Here is a 23,707-nt window from a genome sequence, read left to right as displayed (position 1 = left end):
TAACAACCATGATCTATACCACTAAATTCTACGTATGATCAATACCAAAATGTAAGCATTATGTTACGTTTTGTGCGAGAAAAGGCGGTGGAAATGAGTGTCTCTTCCCGGCTGTTACCATTGAAAAATGCTCGTAGTAATACTCTCTGTTTCTCTGCCAATTACTCGGAAACTATTGGACGTATCGATTTCACGTTTTAACCATGATGAAGAGCAGGAAATTCTACATATGTACAATACATAAATATGTAATATTTCTGATAAGAATTCGTTGTTACGTAGACGGGAACATTGCGTACGCCTTGCGCGCATCACGAAAGTCAATCACGCACGGAGTGCCTAGTACTTTTTTTCGATTTACTCGAGAACTATGAGGCGTATGGGGTTTTCCCGTCACAGTGGGAAAGCTGGATAATTGGGGCATATTACTATGTAATAAAAACATAAGGTGCCTGGGAAAACTTTGCTCTCAGAGGTCAGTGAAATTTTTCCAAAAATGGCTCTCAGTTTTTGGCCATTTTCTGGAAAAGTATACATCGTATCTCAGCCTGATTGGTCTCGTTAGAAAGCTGATGAAATTCTCTATAAAAACTTATTAGATCATTTTCCTGTATGATGGAAAACCTTCAAACGGCGATGTTGGGAAGTGAAAAAAGTTTACCCGACCATGCTTCCAGGGCTAATAACTTTTTTTGCTGGTGTTTTCCTGTGTTTTGGCCATGTTTATCAGATAGAACAAACATCCATGCATACCTGGAGATAGGTTTCATGGGAATACATGGATTTTTGGGTGGCGAAAATAAGGCAAGAATGTGTTTCATTCGCTCAAATTTGCCACGCGCGCGATCCCAAGCCGGGCGGCTTCGTAGTGAAAATTCCTGCACCAGAAAACTTACTGAAACCTACTGTGCAGGAAAGGGTTAATCAAATGATAATTACTCATCAGTAACATGTAAATCAATGGGTGATAACTTGTAAGATGAACTGACTGTGTGAGTGCTTGGGTTGGTAGAGCAAGTTGGTGTAAACATACCAAAGTCGTTCGTTCCCTTCCCATAATTGTTCGCAACTTTTTATAGATTGCCCTAATTGATTGCCCACGGCACACGTACTGCATGCCGTTGTTCAATGCTGGGGGCCGTTAAGGGGTTAATTAACCATTAACTAGTTTCCATGTGCCATCTCATCGGCACCTGTCTATTTACAAGCTGTCGCGCCATCATTACTCACTGAGCAAACATGGTCATATGACACTTTACATTACAACCCCAGTTAACTGAGAAGCTTGGGGAACCTTCCTGGTTACCGATATTTCTCAGGTATCTGATGTTATATACTCATTCATAGACTATATCATTGCAGTATATACCACTCGTAGCCAGGGCCACACTAACATTTTTCCATTGAAATAACCTAAAACACACCCCCATTGACGTAACACACTTGGTTGCAGTGTCTTGTGGTAGTACAAAGACATGGTAAGTCTGTTTTGTTAAATATTATTCATTACACAGTATATTATTCATCAAATAGAAAAATAAACTTAAGTAATAAATCTTGAGCATTTATTGGTGAACAGATGATTTGGAGAGAAGTGTTCTACAGTACAGTTATCATGACTCCCTTGCTCACAATTGTGTATACATACCATGGCCTACCCATATATTCCTCACTTGACTGCCGTCACCATCCCTCACTTGCCATTCAGCTGTTTTGCAGATAATAGAATAAATACAAAGGAATTGCAAACACGGTAGTTTTGCCAACGTCATTTCTATCAGCTAGAGTTTTTCCTCACTGCCATTGCAAATGTGTTCTAAGTTACCATCCTAGAACACATTTGACAACAGTGCCGATGCAAATGCATTCTGATATGACATTATCTTGAAACATTTGATGACAATGCAAATGCGTTCTAAGGTGACATCATCGTAGGAACACATTTGATGACTGCAAATGGTTTCTAAGATGACAGTCATAAAACACATTTGATGCCAGTGCAAATGTGATTTAAGATGACCTCATCTTAGAATGCATTTGATGACAATGCAAATGCGTTCTAAGATGACAATTTTGGGACATATGATGACAATGCCAATGCAAATGCATTCTAAGATGATATCATCTTAAAATGCATTTGATGCCAATGCAGATGCATAGTAAGATGACATCATAGAACACATTTGATGACAATGCAAATGCGTTCTGAGATGACAATATTAGAATGCATTTGCTTTAGCAGAAATGACAAACTCTAGCTAATAGAAATGAACCAATTGTTTTATTTGATGAAATTACTGCACTTGCAATCTCAATGTATTTACTGTTTTATTTGCAAAACAGCTGAGTGGCGAGTGAAGGGTGGACTGACAGCGGTCAGTGAGGGCACATACACAAAACTGAGCAAGAGAGTCCTGAACTCCTGATAACTGTACTGTAGTACACTTCTTCCCAAATCTTCAGTTCACCAATAAATGCCCATGATTTATTTCTATAGCTTATTTTTCCATATTTTTATGAATAAAATGAATAATATATAACAGAATGGACTTGCCAAGGTACTGTAAGATGCTGGAAGCTTGTGGGTAATAGTAGAAGTTGTTCCCTAGGCAGTCTGGCCGAACAGCCCTGAGTCCGTAAGGAAGGCCACGGCCAAGACCGGGCTTTCCCACAGAGCTCTTAAGGAGTGTATGTTGTGTTGTTGACTTAGGTCATTGTGTGCAGTGCCGTCTTCCATAATGTACTTAATAATATGGGGTGCAGTGTTACATCTTGGAGAGGCATCAGCGATGGAGTCATCCAGCCTCTTGCGGTAACTTAAGAGGGCCGGATGATGCCCACATCTCAGCCTGGCCAGGTGGACCCTGTCGTTACGAGGGAGATAGGATTCAGAAGGATAGATATCAGGTAGCCATGCATGCAGCTGTGTGTTGTCGTTCAGTGACTGAATGGAGCAGCAGTGATTCGAGCATGGATATGCTTCTGGAAGCTGGTCTGAGGCTGGCGAGGGGGGAGAGATGACAGTATTTGTGTATGATATCCTGTGGTGGGTGTTGTTTGATGTTCCTTGGTGTGTGTGGATGTGCTGCCATGTAGTGTAGTGGATGTTATGGGTTTGTGGAGGCCGCAGCGAGATTTTGTGTGCCTCTCGTGTCTAGATGATCCTTGACTTTGAGGACTTTGGTTTCTTGATGTAGGTGGTCTGTGGGTGTAGTAACTGTGCAGCCTATGATTATTTTTAGGGCCCTGTTCTGTATGGTGGTAGGTGGGGGCACCCATCATCCACTCACTCAATGTAGAATGATGCCATATGAGCTCTACACTGAGTGACAAGCCAAATGGTTTCCTGTACCTAGGAAACCATTTACTGTGCTGGGTGGTAACCATATAACCGGGGTTTCTAACAGGGTTAAGTGTCCCCCAGATTCCCCTATCCAATATCACTTAACCCCTACACGCCAGTGGTTTTCTGATGTTGCACGCTCCTCCCTGCGGGGGATATCCATGACAGAAAACAATACCCTAACTTCAAACCCTGATATCGGCCAAACTGTAACAGCTAGAGAAAAAATTAAACATACATAAGAATCACCAACTCTTCCTCTTTCAAATGGAAGTATCCCCACATCTCCAAGTGGTCCTATCGATGAGTAAGGATAAGTTAAAATTCAAAGGGTGGCAGGAAGGCACTTGCGGCTATACACGTCAACAGGCATTGCTCCACGCCCAAAATTGTGACTGCTCTACAAGTCAGCCGGCGGTTAGGGGTTAATCATGGCAGTCGTTTCAGAGAGCCTCGGAGGGCCCAATACCTGCCCAGGGCCCCAACTAAATGAGCAGACTCGCGTGGCCATTTGGAATGTGAGAGGTGTGAATGAGGAGAGCAAGAGGGTGGAAGTGGTGAATGTGTTCAAGAGTGTGAGGTATGCTGCGATGGCTTTGTGTGAAACGAAAATGAAAGGGTGCAAAGTGGAGGATTGGGAGGGTGTGAAATGTGTAAGATTGGGAATGAATGGGCGAGGAAGATGTAAGGAAGGAGTTGCTTTGTTGATGAATGTGGTGTGGCAGAGTGAAATGAGAGACTACAAATGTGTCAGCTTGAGGTGTATGTACAGTATGTCAAGTTCAGGTTTGAGGAGGTGAAAGTGGCAGTGATTGTAGCATATGCACCATGCGAAGACAGGAATGAGAGAGAGAAAGACAGATTTTTGGATGATCTGGATGAAGTAGTGGGAGAAATGCCCAGGAGCTACAAGGTGATCATAATGGGTGATATGAATGGAAAAGTAGGCACTGGTCCTGAGGATGACATAATGGGTTGTTATGGAGTACCAGGAGAAAATGATAATGGGAAGGAACTAAAGGATATGTGTCAGGAGAAGAGGTTGTACAGTTGTAATTCGTATTACAAACACAAAGATGCACATAAATATACATGGTATAGAGGAAACAGGGATCATGTTGAGAGAAGCCTGATTGATTATGTGCTCGTAGAGAGGTCGTTGATGGGAATGGTTGCGGATACGAGGGCCATGAGAAGACGATGTGGAGATCTGTCAGATCATGTGATTGTGGTATGCAAGATCAAACTGAGAGGTGAATCAGGAGAGAGAGGAGCAGACTGGGAGAAAGACTGAAAGTTGAGAAGCTGAGGATCGAAGAAATGGCAGATGATTACAGGACCAAAGTAGAGGAGGAGTTAGAATCATTGAACTGAAATTAAATGGATCTGGTCAGCCTGTGGGATGCATATAGGGATTGCTTAGTTAGGAATGTCAAAGTGGTGTGTGGTGTTGCAAGAGTAACAACAAAAAAGAAAGGTACGGCATGGTGGGATGAGTGGCTTAAGAGAACAGTGGAGAAAAAGAGGAAGAAGTGGCTTGAGTGGTTACAGGACAGGGGTTCAGTTGAAATAAGAGCTGAATTTACTGAGAGGAAGAAGCACGTAAAGAGACTAGTGAAGAGGAAAAAGGAGGAGGTAAATGATGATTTGGGAAGAAAAATGAATGCGAACTACTCTGAAAATAGGAAGTTATTCTGGAAAGAGGTGCAGAAATGTAGAAGTGAAAGTGGAAAGAAATGTGATAGTGTGATGGATGCAGGTGGTAGATTATTAACCCAAGGAGATGATGTAGGGACCAGATGGAAAAAATATTTTGAAAGCCTGATGGATGGGAATAGAGAGAGCAGAGTGGCTGTAAACATGATTGGTTTTGTGAGTGTGCAGAGAAGGAATGCAATGCCAGGAGACGTGATGTTCGCACAGGTGAAGAGTGCTGTGAAGCAGCTGAAAAATGGGAAAGCAGCTGGGGTTGATGAGGTGTATGCAGAAATGCTTAACCCGCCCCATCCTGGCCGATTTTCCACCACTGACACCCCCCCCATCCCGGCAGATTTGGATCCCCCCCACCCCCCTCAAATCTCCGCTTTTGGTGAGAAATGTTGGCAGAACACAGAGAAAGTGCTTACCTGAGACTAGAAATGGGCAAAACAGGGGATCCACCACGCGCCTGGTACCGTATTCTGTAAATGCGCTCAGCTGCTGTCCCATTTTCTATGGTTGAGGTACCTATTGGAAATCACTCAGAAATGGTAGGTGTTTATTAATTTGGAACAAGACAACATGTAGTACAAGAATATATTGGTTTTCACACAAAAATTTAAGCAAAATAAGCATTGTTCCATTGAGTGAGCCTAGCAAAATCACCCAAATCGGTCACATATGATTCACTATGACTGTTGTTTCAACATACATTTTATTTTCTCCACTTACATAATACTTTTCCACTAACATTATACCAGTTTCCACTTTATAGAACTATTATCACATATTTACACTCCTTATGATTATATTTAGTGTAATATTAGCGCATACAGTAATCCCGCATATTTCGCGGTAGTTACGTTCTTGTAACCCCCGCGAAAATTTAAATTCGCGAATACTCTATTAACAATTGAATCTTGCACTTGTGTCCACCATGCTGCCCATCACACAGTCCACGTCCATACTAATTGCAAGACAATTCGCCGTCAGACAATTCCCCGTCAAAACATAGACGATTCCCCTTCAGAACAATTCGCACCCTGGACGATTCCCCGCCATTCTATGAATATACTAATCAATACTTTGATAAATATACTTATTATTAATTAATCAATACTTTAATAACTATATTTCAGGGGGATCCAGAAAAGTCTATGTTCAGTAGCGTAGGTTCTGGATTTTATTTATTAGTTGCACCTTTAGTCAATAATTAACTTGTTTCTTCCTCGCTGTAGTCGCCTTTGAATTATATTCTAGCGTCACCCATAGCTATCTTCATTAATGAAGGCGAATTATCTTATGTTTGTTGTGACTGCGAATTGTTCCGAAACCTCCATACTCATCCCGAAATACCTTCTTACAAGATTGAAAGCACATACTCCATTATGAAGGAAAAACGTAAACACCGTACTGTAATACACAATTATCTACACATTTATTCACAAAACAGTACAAAATGAAAAGATGCATTAACTGGTGATAGCAAACACTCGCACGGTCGCTTCTTAGCTTGTCCAGTAACACAATTTTCTCTGCTAAGGTCTTAACTTTTCTTGATCGTTTTGTCACTTTGGAGTTCTTACTAATTGTATTATTAGCCTTTGGTGAGGCTGGCTTACGTCCTGGGGCCATGTGGAAAGCAAGTGGGAGGCAAGAGGCTCATATCATAGTACGGTTACAAGAACACCAGACCCGTGAGCCAGTCAGGCGTGGACTGAGGATTATGCGGGGCAGAGAGCGGTGTTGCCATACCCAAACAACGAAATTATGCTAGGGCAGTGAAAAAATTATGCTAGATTGAGCAAATTTGTTCCAAGTAAAAAATGAATTATGCTAACTTGAAGCTAAATGATAAAATTCTATACATATTCATGCTATATATTAATTATGTACTGTTTACTATGAAAATATTAAAATAACCTACATACAGTAAGAGGGTAAATATCGGTTTTCTGCCCATACTGCTTTTTCCCTCGAAACTTACGTTTTTCTGATGGATTTTGATGTGATTCATTCGATTTTGAGCATCATTTCCGTCGGAAATAACCAGATTTTGAGATATGACCCCCCCCATCCCCCTGCAACAATGGGGGATCTTTGGGGAATCGGGGGTTATAGGGAGGGGGGGGAAACACAGAAAATGGTCATTTCCCACTGAAATGAAGCTGAAAATCGAATGAATCATACCAAAATCCATCGGAAAAACCTAGGTTTCATGGGTAAAATACAAAGCTCAAACTTATCCTAACCAAACCTAACCGAACCAAACCGAACCTAACCTGAAACCTAACCTAATCCAACCTAACCTAACCTAATCCAACCCAACCAAGCCCAAACTGAAAGTAACCAACTATTCAAACCTTACATCTTCTAACCTTATTCGTCTCTCTCTCTCTCTCTGATTTGTAGCTTTTATAAAATTATTCCAAAAATATTCCATTCCATTCTAAATTATGCTAGAATGATGCTAAAACTTCTAATATGCTAAAAAATATTCCAGACTCGAAAATTTTATCAAAATTATGCTAAAAGAATAAAATTATGCTAGATATGGTAACACTGGCAGAGGGGCCGCGGGAAAGGGACAGAGGGTGGCGTGAGTTTACCACGCTACAATTGGAAGTTGCGGGAATTTCAAATTTTTTGTTTTCTGTTTATTCAAGGATATTTTAGTTGAACTTATTAATGCTAAGAAAATCCGCGAGAGGGCAAAACCGTAGACAAAAAATCCGCAAAAAATGCGGGATTACTGTATTTTTGTTGAACTTATTAATGCTAAGAAAATCCGCGAGAGGGCAAAACCGTAGACAAAAAATCCGCAAAAAATGCGGGATTACTGTACCTTATTTTCCTTCTCGCTGCACCTTGCCTGCATATATGTACCAAAAATCACACACAAAATTTGAAAAATGTGCAATAGACGGACCTCACAATTGCAGAACGTATGGATACGTCGTCGGGTGTCACCGTGACAAAATGTGGGAACGTATCCATACATCGTCGGGACGCCTTGGGTTAAGTTTAGTGGAGAGAGTGGCGTGAAGTGCCTTTTGGAGATATGTTAGGAGGCATGGATGAGTGAAACTGTACCTGCAGAGTGGCTGTGATTGTACCTCTATATAAAAATAAAGGTGAGCGAAATGAGTGCAAGAATTATCGTGGCATAAGTTTATTGAGTGTGGTAGGGAAGGTATATGGAAAAATTATTATAGAGAAAGTAGAAGAGATATCAGAAGTCCTAGTGAGTGATGAACAGGGTGGCTTTAGGAGTGGCAGAGGATGTGTGGATCAAGTATTTGCAGTGAGATAGATGGCAGAGAAGGCTTGTGAGAAGGACCATAAAGTGTTAATGGCATTCATGGATCTGGGAAAAGCAGATGACAAAGTAGACAGAGAGGGATTGTGGAAAGTTTTGTGCAAGTATGGTGTAGATGGTCAGCTGCTAGGTGCTGTCCAGAGTTTTTATGATGGTAGCGAAGCATGTGGCAGGGTTAATGGGCATCCAAGTGAATGGTTCAGGATTGGTGTGGGCTTGCGACAAGGTTGTGTGATGTCCCCATAGTTGTTCAATATATACAGTTTATGGATGGGGTGATGAGAGAAGTAAAAACATGGGTAATGGAGAGAGGGATGGCGTTGGTAATGAATGGTGATGGATGGAATAGCTCAAATTTGTTGTATGCTGATGATGCAGTACTGCTTGCAAGTACCAGACAAGAACTTGGTAGGCTAGTGCAGAGTTTCCCTGATGTCTGTGAGCATCGTGCCTTGAGAGTAAATGTAGGAAAGAGTAAAATGATGGTTATTGAGAGAGAAGGTGACTCCTAGTGCGATGTTATGGTGAATGGAAAGAGACTGAGATTGGTGAGAGAGTTCAAATACCTGGGTAGAGTGATAGAAAAGAGAGGAAAATGTGCCAAATACATTGAAAGTAGAGTAACACAAGGAAGAAAAGTAGCTGGAGCAATGTAGGCCTTAAGAAGAAACAGAGGTTTGAGTGTTGCAGCTGCACGAGGCTTACATGAAGGAGTGTTAGTACTAACTTTAACATATGGATGTGAGACTATGGCATGGCATGAAAATGAAAAGTCAAGAGTAGGAGCAGTCGAGATGGGACTGCTGAGGAATGTATGTGGAGTACAGAGGGTGGATAGGCTACGAAATACTGTATTGTGATTCGCGAAAGGTGTGGAGTGAGGAAGTTGGTGGACACCAGAATCGAAGAGAGTGTACTGAGATGGTATGGTCATATGGAGAGAATGGATAACAATAGAGTGGTGAGAAAGGTATATCTGAGCGAATTTGAAGGAGGGAGGAGGCGAGGTGGGCCAATGAGAAGGTGGAGAGATATGGTGGATGAGTGTGTGAGGAAGAGAGGTTTGGAAGTCTGTGAGGCTAGGGAACTGACAAGAGATCGAGCTGGGTGGATGAATGTTGTGAGGAGAAGTACATGATCAGGGATTTGGCATCCCTTTTTAACATTGCAGTGTCCGGATTGACTCAGGGGGATACGTTTGTGTGAAGCTACAGAACTTGGTGAATGTTTTTGGTGTATCAGATAGAGCCAGGATTCCAGGGGCTTGAATGATAAGTGAATGGAAGTGTGGCCCATTGGATTGGGCATATTTGGGCTATCTGGACATTGCTATTCCTCACCGTGCCCTAGGGTGGGATAGGAGGTCCGGATAATGATGATCTTTTATGTTTGTATATGTACTGTATAGTATATATATCTATATCTATCTATCTATCTATCTATTTATATATATATATATATGTTTGTATATATATATATATATATATATATATATATATATATATATATGTATATATATATATATATATATATAGAGAGAGAGAGAGAGAGAGAGTCTGTATATATATATATATACAGTATATATATGTGTGTATGTATGTATGTATGTATATATGTACAGCTCCGGACAGATGAAACGGCTACACCCCATCCACCAGCGACTTGGTTTGGGTCTCAGTGGTTCTGGTAACAGTTGCAGGTGGAGGGAGGGGGGATGTGGGAGGGTGAGGAGGGGAGAAATGTGGGCGGAGTTATATAGGGGGTAGTGTGAGAGGGTGAAGAAGCAGCACAGTCTGGCTGGTGGGAGGGGGAGACGAATGGTTGGGTAGCGGAGACGAGAGTCTGCTGGAGGCTAAGACAGTGAGTGTGATTAGATGAAAAGAAATTTTAAAAAATGAATTATTTAATATCTGCTGCATATATTGCATTTTATCTACTAAATAAAAACACTGTCTATTATTCACCACCGTATTTGGGTATCCTACTCATTATTATTATCCTTTGGATATTAGGCAATAAATAAAGATACTGGACGGTCTTTCGGACCCGAACCAATTTTTTCATAACTTTTTTCTTCAGCTATTTCCGTATTCCTATTATCCCTCGTGCGTGAAGTCCCCCTTTTTATCACTTTCTCCTACGCCCTACATTTTTTTTAGGCATAAGGCAGTTTAACTTTCTCTTTAAATAACCATATTTGTCAACAAATATTCCTTTCATTAATCTATTTAATTACCTGTTTTCTTTCAATATGCATTTGTCTAATAATGGGTGTTACACCTTAATTGGCGCCGCTATTTGACGTTTTGAATAAATTTGGTCTAAATTTACGCATATATTGCAGTCTCTCTCAAGTAGGCTGGCAACCTCACACATCCTCCCCCTTGCTTTCTCCTTCTCTCGCTACCCGTTCCCACCTTTCCTTTTGTAGTACTGTTTATCTATTCTTTCTCATATTTTTAACCTCATTCCTTCTTACAAACTTTTAGTGCCATAGGAATTTCTCCCTTATCACCTACAGTCCTACTACATGAAAGTGGAAAAAACTGCCATCGGGAAAAGAATAACTGGAAATTTATGGCGAAGGTTACGATATTAGTTATTTAGAATGAAAGTGTTGGCAGATACGCATTCTTGACGTGATTATCACAGCCACAGCATTTCGCCTTCATAAAACAGAAGGACTATAGGTTTTATGCATTACCTCCTTACGTCCAGCATTACTGTGCAGAACGCCATGTATAACACATTAAGGACCACAAGGACAGTACTGGTAGTCATCGTGATTCTCATGAATCTCTCCATAGGCTATTGAAAACAGTGCTTTATGCTCAACTTCTGAATTATGTTCTCATCATGGCAATGATAGGCAAAGATAATAAAAGCAATATATACAACCAAATTATCATTTATTATACAACAAAGCTCAAACTGCCTCCATGCTGCAGTCTGAAGGGTGTAACCACCTCACACAATCACATGTAACCTGAAGAAATTAAATACATTATCATATATATATATATATATATATATATATATATATATATATATATATATATATATATATATTAATAACCATGAACAACACTGTTTGATCTAAAATTTATTGTGTTGGGTAAAGCAGAGGACACTAACTAGCATGGCAACCTACCACACGGAAACCACCATGTTGCACTACACGCCACAGAAACCGATGCGCAGACCATGATATCAGCGAAAAGACTATGAGAAGAGTATTGCACGAAGCAGGGTTGCATCACAGGACCCTAGCAAACGTTATGTTGACAAGCCAGAGGATTTTTGGAAGTGTGTCACTGAAGGCGCAACTGCTGGAGAAGGAATAATACTCGGTGAGTATTATTTCTGAGGTTTTCGCTGGTATAAACTAAACTATTCAGTCATACATGACCATAAAAATATATTAATAATTACTGCAGTGGGACAACCAGTTTCGTTACAACGTCAGTCCATGCAGAGGAAATTACTTTGGGCATATAGGGTTACTCGATGTTAAATTTCATTAGTGTAGAGCCTGTATGATTATATATATATATATATATATATATATATATATATATATGTTTTACATCAGAGTTTCTACTTTCTGCTACGTGATCAGGAACACAGTTGGCTCGGAAAATTGTCCACCTACTCCACCGACCCTGGTATCAGTCTCAGATACGAGATAACCACCTCGTTGCCACCAGTTACATATTTATGATATGACAGTGCCAGTTTCATCTGATTTTTCTGTGTAGTTTTCTTTATCTAATTTGTCTTAATAACCGCTCTACTTACTCCTACTCAATTTTTGATGGCTAAACTAGGGAACGAGGCTTTTGGGAGGAGTAGTCTGGCATTGGATTTTACATGAATCATTCAACACAGTCGCACCTGACTTAATGTAGACCTGCAGTCCTTACCCTAACATTATCCGGGATGCGTGTTTTCTAGCTTAGTTGTCTACACATTAAAACTTTCATCCCTAAACAGTTACAATATATACTATTTTATTTCGTCAGGCCTACGTGATTGTGGCATTATTTGTAAATATGACACTATCGCATTGGCAGTTCGTGATTACCGAACATATGTTGATTACGTTTTACTTATTGAGATGAACAATTAAGTTATGCCAATCACGAGCGTGCATTTGTTCCGCCAATCACGAGCGTGCAATGCGATGTTACCATATTTAAACTTGCGTTGGCCAGACGGAAGGAAATAGAGTAAATGTATTATATAGTAAGGTCAGGAAGAACATGATGTGGTGTTATTTCATAAACCTTATGTGTCTTTAACTCCTAAACTGATGGTTATGTTATTTATTATTAGAGGAACTATATCTACAGTCACCTTCTTATCCACCTTTGGACAGTGTTGGTGGAAATTCCCAGGGTGTTAGCGATGGCTCGGATGGACTGCCCGGCTTCACGCATCCCTACAATGCGCGCTCTTAAACCAATCCTCCTTTCTCTTGCCTCTCTCCGTCTTGCCTCTCTACGTCTTGCCTCCATTCTGAATCGGTGTGACTGATGCCCCGGGGTGGCTGATACCTCTGTTAACACCTCTGTTCATGGCAGGAAACCTAACGACTTCGCATAGTGTCACGTGGCACAAGTTTGTCCTCTAACTACTATTTTATTTGTTTCTACAGGTAAACAAAAAGTCTTTTTTTTTTTTTTTACTGTTTCTAAAGAATAACCAGACATGACAATTAATTCACATGTCAGTATGCCACTGTCTCAGTTGACGGAGAGGATCTACCTGATTCGGTTAGAATCATTCATCTCAGTATATACCGACAAAACATGGAACTGGTGGTCTGCCCTGAGTAACGGTGTTTATTGCAGTCCATAGATAATACAAGTGAACCACAGTCGTTTCTCGTTGATGTATAAATATCCATGTGTTTGTGGTGTATTAGTCATTATGGCGTTATTCTCACCCCGGTACGCCATGTCCGAGTTTCAGGAAGTGGGTGAAGAGGTGGCCAGTTACGAGGATACTATCTGTTTGATAAATTTGAGCTCTATGCATCCTCCATACTATGCCACGAACCGGATCCCTCATAAGAAACACCAAGGTCACCTGCTTCCTGGCATACAGTCTAGAGTATTCATCGAGCTTCAATTTACGAAGAAGAAACACTTCTGATACAGTCTGTGGTATAAATTAGTTCGCTTTACAAATACCCTTCCGTCACAGCAAGATTTACAGATTATCATTACTATATCATACTTATCACGTAATATAGACGATAAGGATATCTCTACCCATTTATCAATTTATATCAGTTATATCATCTACCGAAATGTTCCGAGACGCAATAACGGCGACATGCAGATCTATAAAAATTATTGTCAATAAACGGGGTCTCGAATTATTACTGTCCATTAGAATTTACTTCAGGTAGAGAAAATTTTCCTTTCATCTCGTTCCCTTGCGACAATTATCACCGTCGTCATCCCTGTTATTCCCTTAAGCGCTACGACATGGCATCATCCATATATATATATATATATATATATATATATATATATATTATATATATATGAGAAAGTATTTAATTTTTTTTAGGTAGCACGGAGGCAGTTTGAGCTTTGTTGTATAATAAATGATAATTTGGTTGTATATATTGCTTTTATTATCTTTGCCTATCATTGCCATGATGAGAACATAATTCAGAAGTTGAGCATAAAGCACTGTTTTCAATAGCCTATGGAGAGATTCATGAGAATCACGATGACTACCAGTACTGTCCTTGTGGTCCTTAATATGTTATACATGGCGTTCTGCACAGTAATGCTGGACGTAAGGAGGTAATGCATAAAACCTATAGTCCTTCTGTTTTATGAAGGCGAAATGCTGTGGCTGTGATAATCACGTCAAGAATGCGTATCTGCCAACACTTTCATTCTAAATAACTAATATCGTAACCTTCGCCATAAATTTCCAGTTATTCTTTTCCCGATGGCAGTTTTTTCCACTTTCATGTAGTAGGACTGTAGGTGATAAGGGAGAAATTCCTATGGCACTAAAAGTTTGTAAGAAGGAATGAGGTTAAAAATATGAGAAAGAATAGATAAACAGTACTACAAAAGGAAAGGAGGGAACGGGTAGCGAGAGAAGGAGAAAGCAAGGGGGAGGATGTGTGAGGTTGCCAGCCTACTTGAGAGAGACTGCAATATATGCGTAAATTTAGACCAAATTTATTCAAAACGTCAAATAGCGGCGTCAATTAAGGTGTAACACCCATTATTAGACAAATGCATATTGAAAGAAAACAGGTAATTAAATAGATTAATGAAAGGAATATTTGTTGACAAATATGGTTATTTAAAGAGAAAGTTAAACTGCCTTATGCCTAAAAAAAATGTAGGGCGTAGGAGAAAGTGATAAAAAGGGGGACTTCAAGCACGAGGGATAATAGGAATACGGAAATAGCTGAAGAAAAAAGTTATGAAAAAATTGGTTCGGGTCCGAAAGACCGTCCAGTATCTTTATTTATTGCCTAATATCCAAAGGATAATAATAATGAGTAGGATACCCAAATACGGTGGTGAATAATAGACAGTGTTTTTATTTAGTAGATAAAATGCAATATATGCAGCAGATATTAAATAATTCATTTTTTAAAATTTCTTTTCATCTAATCACACTCACTGTCTTAGCCTCCAGCAGACTCTCGTCTCCGCTACCCAACCATTCGTCTCCCCCTCCCACCAGCCAGACTGTGCTGCTTCTTCACCCTCTCACACTACCCCCTATATAACTCCGCCCACATTTCTCCCCTCCTCACCCTCCCACATCCCCCCTCCCTCCACCTGCAACTGTTACCAGAACCACTGAGACCCAAGCCAAGTCGCTGGTGGATGGGGTGTAGCCGTTTCATCTGTCCGGAGCTGTACAGTAAACCCTTGATATAACGAACCCTGGTATTGCGAATTTCGGATATAGCGAACGGCCAGCTCGTGACCGAATTTCTCCAGACTTTGGGAACAAAGGTCGCTAAATGTTGGGAAGGTTCGTGAATCAGCCCACGGTGACAACAGCATCCCTTCCTGGCACAGTAAATATACTTCGACAGCATCTCTTCCTGGCACAATAAGTGTACCGTAACAGTACTACGTTATACTGTACAGTATTGTTATTATTGGTATTGTATTTGTATGTACAACTTTATATTGTATTTACATGTACTACGTCATAATTGAATTCTCCATGTAAATCAGTCCTATATGAGAAAGCCTAGTATGTATTCAATAAGAATGGTGGGTGTTAGCACCAAAGTGGTGACATGTGAAGATGTAGGAGGACTACTGGGCCCCAAGGAGGACCACTGGGGCTTGGGAATAGGCTCTGAAGCCTGTGCCCAGTGTCAGACGTTTAAAAAAAAAAAAAAAAAAAAAAAAAAAAAGTGAAACCATTTTTGAAATGGCCATAAATCATCAGTAGTAGAGGAAAAAATATAATTAAGTAGCCAGCATAGAGTGACTGCACTAAACTTCTGCAGTAAATATGATTGCACTAATTCTGAATAATAAACATAACAGCAAAACATTATAAATTTGAGTTAAAACATAATTCACAAGAACTTAACTTTGGTAATTATGTATAATATCTTTCTCTACTTTTTATGTCAACACGTTAATACATCACCTACTGTAAAAGCTATTTTTTCAAACCCTGAGTCTCAGATAATAACAAATATCAGTAAATGTAGAAACTCGTGAATTTTAGTGCTTCCTCATCATTTTGGCTTTAGTTTTTATATTTTTCCAGTAAAGAGCCTATCTACATTGTAAACACACTCAATTCATTTTTTCTTTTGCCAGAAAGCTACTCTCGTTTGCATTAAACTCCCGTACCACATGCTGTTTTGTTCAATATTTTTATATTTTCCTTGGGAATAAATGCTTTTCTTGTGTTCTTAGTACTTTCACTGCAAGAAGCATTTGCTGGTTGCTTAGCCTTTGTAACTGAGTTAGTTTGGAACTGCATGGTCAGACTTCTGGAATGAAGAGAGGAGTGAGAGAAAAAAAATGCTTCTCGAATGACAGTTAAGACAACAACGAGACTGAGGCAAACAGGTATAGGATGTGCATCACGTGAGTGGCTTGGGTCATGGAACTCCAGCAGCAAGTGACACAAACACAGTGCATGGGATGTAAACGAACTCAACCATCCAGGAATCCAGTACCTAAATGAACTTATTTTATTTCTCATGCGCAATTAAGTGATGTTATCATGTTATTAAAATTTAAAGGAAGAAATTAAATGTTCATGTTTTTGTAAGATTGTTATTTCCATCTTTACTAAATTGTAATAAAAGGAGAAATTAAATGCTTATTTTATTGTAAGGTTGTTACTTCCATCTGTCTTAAATTGTGACTCCAGTGTATTTTCACAAGGAGCATGAACGTTTAATATTTTTAAATGCTGTTTCTTCTAGACAGTTGCGCTTCCTATGACATTCTCATCTTGTGCCATTTTTGCTTTGTTGATGTAGAATTTTATTTTCCTTGAGGTGAGGGAGATGTGCAGTCATCCAATGAGTATCCATTTCCCTCAACTCTAAATTCACATTACAGTGGTCCACAGTTCTCCATAATCAGGCACATACACATACATAGACACAGCTTGACACCACATTTGTGTGTTGGAGGAAGAGGTCAGGATGATGATGATGATGATGATGATGATGTTGATCCACAGTTTTATTGATATTAAGCAATTTTAATTCTTTTGCTACTCTGCTTGGTGTTCAAATTCATCAGTAATCAGTGCTGACTTTTTTGTCTGTGGTAGCAAAACATGTTACTGTTGGTGCTGTTATTGTGGCCCAAGGCTCACCTGGGCATGAACCTGGTGGACAATAGGCTGAAGTTGCTCTTGTGCAATTCACCATCCCTTTTTGAGGGATTAGGAGTGAATTGAGGGACATATGTATAACAGTGCCTTGTTTTATTGGTGTTGTTATATGTGGCTGCTCTTTTCCAGCACCAGCAGTATTGAAATAATGAAATCAACCTCATAAGTCATGTAAGGTCAGCTTGAGATAGGTAAGGTGATTGCCGACTACCACAGAACTTTATAAACTTTTTACGTACAGAAGTTTTTTATGGTAAATTATACGTTGAGTACACCGCTTCCAGTCCGATCAGCGAAGTTAAGCAACGTTGGATCTGGTTAGTACTTGGATGGGTGACCACCTGGGAACACCAGATGCTGTTGGCATAACGTTCTCCCTACGTGTCAGGTGGGGTTGGTGGAGGATTAGTGCCCCTCCCTGTAAAACAATTAACTCTAAGCCCTTGGCCACCCCGTTTGGGATACATGGCGTCTGGCAGTGAATGAATGAATGAATATTTTTTCAAAGAGTTTCTGAAAATTGGTGAAGTTTCTGATTTTCGGAACTACATTGTATCAAGTTTTGATTAAAAAATTATACATCACCGTGAGTCTGTTTGCAGCATTGTTAAGCTATAGTTACTGATGACCATGGATTCAAAGGAGACCGTTATCAGCTTTAGTTCTCAACAGCTTTGAGCAACTTTTGGAAAGTAATTAGCCGGTTTTTGCATTTGATTTAGGTTCCAGTCCATAGAAAACATTTGCTGTATCATGTCCAATACCAATATGGGGATTCCTTATGAGAAAGCAGGATTATTTTCATATTTATGTTTGTAGGCCATCAGCATCTGTAGCTCTATAATGGTTAAGAGTTGGGCCCGTGTTCATATAGCCCTCTTTTGCTAATATAATTGGCCCAGGAATCACCTGAAGTTAAAACCTCAAGTTCTGTTATACCTTGTACTATATTGATTGAACATAAGAGAGAACTGCATTCAGTAGAAGTCATTACTTAGCTGTGTATTTTATTCACTCCCATAGGTATTGGAGGGTTTCAGGTGAGGGCCCGAGGGAAGAAAGAAGAGGAGAAGGCCAGAGAAGAGGCACTGTTAGACCCTCAAGTGTTGGAGTTGCGCAGAAAAAGAAGTAACTGGCGCACAAAAAAGAAAATCAAGCTGTTGGAAAAGTTTCCTTCATACATTCAGGTGGGTATAATTTGCATCTGTGTATGCCACTTAGGGGCAAGCGATTGGTTATCTTTGCCTTAAGTGTCTGGGAGGAGTAGCCTAGCCTTGGCCCCCTTTTCATATGATACGAAGAAGCATTAAGGGGTGACTTCAGATTTTTGGTTGAAAATGAAATTATGCATCAGTCTACATGAAACTTTACTGGATAATAGCTATGATACGTACTTAAACGTGTAGCAAGTTTCAGGATGATACATGAAAAAAGAAAAAATATACAGTAAAATCTTAATATAATTAACCTAACCTTCACTGACTACTGCACCTAAGTGAGTAAACATATAATCATTTTAAAAATATCAGTGATTAAATTAATCATTTACAAATAAAGCTCAGGGATGAGTTTTGCCAAATATAGCTATTATCCAGTAAAATTTCATGTAAATTCGTTTCGTTTCGTTTTTTAAGGCTCCAACATGCTTGCATGTGTCGGCCTTGGTCACCTAATGGCGGCTCTCCACACTGCACGATCCATTGCAGCCTCCCTGTTCAATCCATTGACCCTGAGGTCACACTTAATGACCTCGTCCCATGTCTTTCTTGGTCTACTCCTCATAACCCCACCCCCCATATTAACACTTCTCACCTTCCTCACCCAATTATCATCCCCCATCCTCTCCACATGTCCAAACCATCTCAATCTACCTCTCATCATCACAACACCAATACACTCCAGTCCCATCCTACCTCTCAACTCTTCCATCGTAAACCCAGCCCCTCCAGGCCTTGGTCGCAGGGACGCACTGCACATCCACCTAATCATTGTCATTTCTGTACATCTGAGCCGACGAATATCTTCCTCCTTCACTGCCCAGGTCTCACTACCATACAGCATTACACTCCTAACACATGCTGCATACAAAGACCCCTTAGCACGTAGGGAGAGTCCTCTCAATGTCAGGAGAGGCAAGAGCTCCCTGAACTTCTTCCAACCACTTCTCACCCTAGCCACAGAGCTAGCTCCAGCCCCACCTCCAGCACACAACATGTCTCCCAAATAACAAAACTTCCACACACTCAAGAGATTCACCAGCAAGTTCAACCCTTTCACGTCTGACAGTCTCCACCTGCTCACCCTGACACGCCGCACACATAAAATCAGCATTATCTCGCAGTCTACCTCTGATACCACTACATCTCTTATGCACCCATTTATCACACACACCGCACAAGATGGAATTACTTCCCACGCCCTTGTGGCAAACTGCACATGGCCACTCTCCCTTGTCTTTGACAGTACCGCCACCAACCCTAGATATCATCACTTTTGTTTTATCTGCATTTACCCTTAAACCCTGGTGCCCCATACCATCTCTCCACTTCCTAAACCTTTCCTCCGCCTCCCTTTCGTTCTCTGCAATCAACACCAAATCATCAGCATGCAACGACTCTCACGGGAGTCCGTTTCTAAAGTCACGTGAAAGGGCTTCAAGTACCACGATAAACAACATAGGACTCAAGACTGACCCCTGATGCACACCAACATTCACGGAAAACTCATCACTCAAATCTCCATTCACTCTTACCTGGGTGTGAGCACCCACATACATAGCCATAACCACCCTAACCAGCCACTCCTCCAAGCCAAGCTTTCTCATTGCCCACTTCACCACCTCTCTAGGGACTCTGTCAAAGGCCTTTTCTAAATCAACAAAAACAAAATAAAGATCCCTTCTACCAATATATTTTTCCTGAAGCTGACGAACAATGAATATGGCATCAGTGGTCCCCCTACCTGGCATAAACCCAAACTGCATCTCATCAATATTCACTCTTTCTCTAATCATACCTTTTAAAACTCTCTCCATTACCTTCATTATCTGATCTAAAAGCTTTTATACCTCTATAATTTCCTCTTTCCAGGGCATCACCCTCCCTTTGTACACATTTACGATTACACTCTTCAGCCAATCATCTGGGACAACACACTCATAAATAATCCTGTTTATCAGGCCAGTGACTAAACTCACCCCTATATCACCTGAGGCCTTCAACATTTCGGCAGTCAACCCAGACACACCTGCTGCCTTCCCCACCCTCATCCTGCCTATTGCCTCACTCACAGTAAGAGTATCAAAGGCCAAGGGCCAGACACTGGATCTGCTGGCTCCAAACCTTCCCTGTCCCAATCAAACTCCTCATTCAACAACTGGTTATAATGCTCTCTCCATGCATCTTTGATATCCTCACTGTTCACCACTACCCTTCCTTCATCATTCTTCACACACTGCTCACCTATAATATCCTGATTATCCCTCTTCACTTGACCTGCCACCCTAAATATCATATTTTTCCTTTCCCCATGATTTAGGTTATCAAGGAATAGTCTCTGTGACTCAGACTTTGTCCTGTATACCTCTCTTCTAGCCCTACGCTTGGCAGCCAAATATTCCTCTTTGCTACCACCCTTCTTCCATTCCCGGAAAAGCCTTCTTTTCTCCTTAACTGCAGCTTCTACAGCCTCATCCCACCACCAAGTTACTTTATGTCTTGGTGGTCCTCTTGCCCAACTGCATGTTACATCAGTAACTCAAGAAATTGTTCATGAGGGCTTTGTACTCTGTAAATTCATGCATAATTTCATTTTCAACCAAAAAAATGAACTGACTCCCCTTAACCCATCACGTCCACGGGTTGTTTTCACCACCCAAACCACCAGCAGGTGTTTTTCTTAAAAATCACCATTATTTAAACCATAATTTCTCAGCTAAAACTATAATGTAATATTATAGTATAATATAATATTATAATATAATATAATATTATAATATAATATAATATTATAATATAGTGCTATAATCGTAATAATACAATAACAATAATACTACAGAACACTAGATCATGTATACATGCCACTTGGACGTCCCCAGGTTGTCATGTATACATGCCACTTGGACGTCCCCAGGTTGTCATGTATACATGCCACTCAGATGGGATGGGTTAAAGAAGTGAATGGTGTCTGAATGTATGTATGTCTAAAGTGGATATTAGTAAGGTGAGGTTAACCCCTTGACTGCGGCTAAGGTGGCAAAAGTGAGACCTCTGGTGTGGCAATCCACTGAAAAGTTACCCATTTTCAGTTGAACAATTTTCATATTAATACACAAAATAGAAAAAAAAAAAGTAATACATGTACAAGAAAGCTAAGCCTTTCTGGTTACCTATGAGCACTTCAGTGATTGTCTAGATGCTCCTGCATTGCCATAGAGATAAATGGAAGCAACGTCATTTTTTGGTGTTTTGGTGTGTCACTGTAGCTGTCCGTCGTCCTCATCAACCCCCACCATCGCCCATCGCCCTTTACTTCACCACGACGCACCTCCGTATGCATCACTTAGGTTTGCACTGTGGTGTATGTGTCACATAGCACTTCAGTATCATTATTTTACAGACAAAGTAATCTATCTATCTATCTATTGCCAGACGCCTCAATCCCGTTTGGGGTGGCCACAAACAAATCGCCTCCAAGTCGCCCTGTCCCCTGCCGTTTCACTGCCCTGCTCCCAACTTACACCCCCCTCTCTCATACACCTCTCCACCCCATCCCTCCATCTCATCCTCGGCCTCACCCTCCATCCTCTCCACATGGCCAAACCACCTCAGTTTGTTCCTCATAACGCTTCCTACCACATCCACACCACAACGCTCCTTTATATCCTCATTCGTCAGCCTGTCTCTCCATGTGACTCCACAGGCTCCTCATAACTCATTTCCACTGCTCTCACTCTTGACTTGTGTCCTTCCAACAACTTCCAAGCTTCACTTCCGTACGTTAGAGTTGGTATCACAATACTGTCATGTAGTAACTTTTTCACTTCCATGCTCACTTCCCTGTTTCTTATCACTGCTTTCAAAGAACCAGCAACCTTTCTTCCCTGCCGTACCTTTTCAAGCACTTCACCCTCCAAACCTCCATCCTTACTCATCACACTACCCAAGTACTTAAACGTACTCACATTTTCCAATTCCTCACCATCCAACCTCGCTGTACATTCACTGACTTCACCTCTCTCATAGACCATCACTTTACTCTTCCCTACATTCACCTTTAGATTCCGTTTCTTACACACTCTCCCAAACTCATCCACCAAGCCTTGCAGCTCCCCTTCGTCTTCACTCAACAACACAGTATCATCTGCAAAGAACAGTACAGGGAGTTTCCAAACACAATCCTCTCTCACCAGGTCCACTCCAACATCCACTACCCTACCTTGTACCTCTTTTATTACCCCATCCATGTACAGATTGAACAACCATGGAGACATGACACATCCCTGTTTCAACCCAACCTTCAAAGAGAAAAATTCACCTAGTTCACCATCCACACGTACTGCAGCCTTCGCACCATCGTACATGCTCTTCACAGCATTCAACAACTTCCCATCTACTCCATATATTCTTAACACTTTCCACAATCCTTGTCTATCCACCCTGTCATATGCTTTCTCCAAATCCATGAAAGCCGCATACAACTTCTTTCCCTTCTCTTGAAACTTTTCCACTAAAGATCTAAGAATGAATATCTGATCTACACAACCTCTTCCCTTCCTAAAGCCTCTCTGTTCTTCTCCAACTAATTTCTCTGTTCTTTCTCTAACTCTGTCAATAAATATCCTACCTTACACTTTTCCTATTATACTAAGAAGGCAAATGCCCCTATGATTACCACACACTTCTTTTTCCCCTTTTCCCTTGTACAAGGGGAATAATTATACCTGACTTCCAATCCTCCAGGACTCTACCTTCCTCCCAGGCCAATCTGCACATCTTCCACATCCATTCTACTACTACCCCATGCTTCAGCATTTCACCACACACTCCATCAATTCCTGGGGCTTTCCCCGATTTAACTTTCTTCATTGCTTCCACAACTTTTTCCTACTGATTTCTTCCTGTCTTCTCACCTCCCTCCTTCTCCCGGCCATTCCCCAGCCACTCATTACTTCCATCCTCTGCATTCAACAATTCCTTAAAGTGTTCTCTCCATCTGCTCACTTTTTCCTCCCTTCTCCACAAGTAATCTACCATTTTTATCTTTCACTCCCCTGCTAACTTCACTTCCACCCTGTCTTACTCTTTTCACCTCTTTCCAGAACATTTTCTTACAGTCCCTCCACTTTACACTGAAATAAAATAGTGTTATATTGAACAGTGAATAACTAGTCAGTTATAGTAAATAATGATAAATTCAGTGAAATATATTTACACAGCTTACACCAGACACTTTCATTTTCAAAATATTTAATT

At 40.6% G+C, this 23,707-nt stretch overlaps 1 protein-coding gene and 1 pseudogene across 1 annotated transcript in view; both read left to right on the top strand.

The window, feature by feature from the left end:
- The window catches only part of LOC145412518 (uncharacterized), a 491,890-nt gene that overhangs the window by 194,174 nt on the left and 274,009 nt on the right, over window positions 1–23,707 (top strand). Inside the window, exon 22 of the mRNA XM_080282412.1 lies at window positions 18,258–18,421. Within this exon, the coding sequence (XP_080138538.1) occupies window positions 18,258–18,421 (164 nt within the window). The remainder of the gene's footprint in view (window positions 1–18,257; window positions 18,422–23,707) is intronic.
- Window positions 17,481–17,600, top strand: LOC145412682 (5S ribosomal RNA; annotated as a pseudogene).

The sequence above is a fragment of the Coenobita brevimanus genome, chromosome 93, assembly GCF_032717465.1.
Source record: "Coenobita brevimanus isolate Jiangsu-jjx chromosome 93, ASM3271746v2, whole genome shotgun sequence".
Taxonomy (NCBI): Eukaryota; Metazoa; Arthropoda; class Malacostraca; order Decapoda; family Coenobitidae; genus Coenobita; species Coenobita brevimanus.
This window is presented reverse-complemented; position numbering and strand designations above follow the sequence as displayed.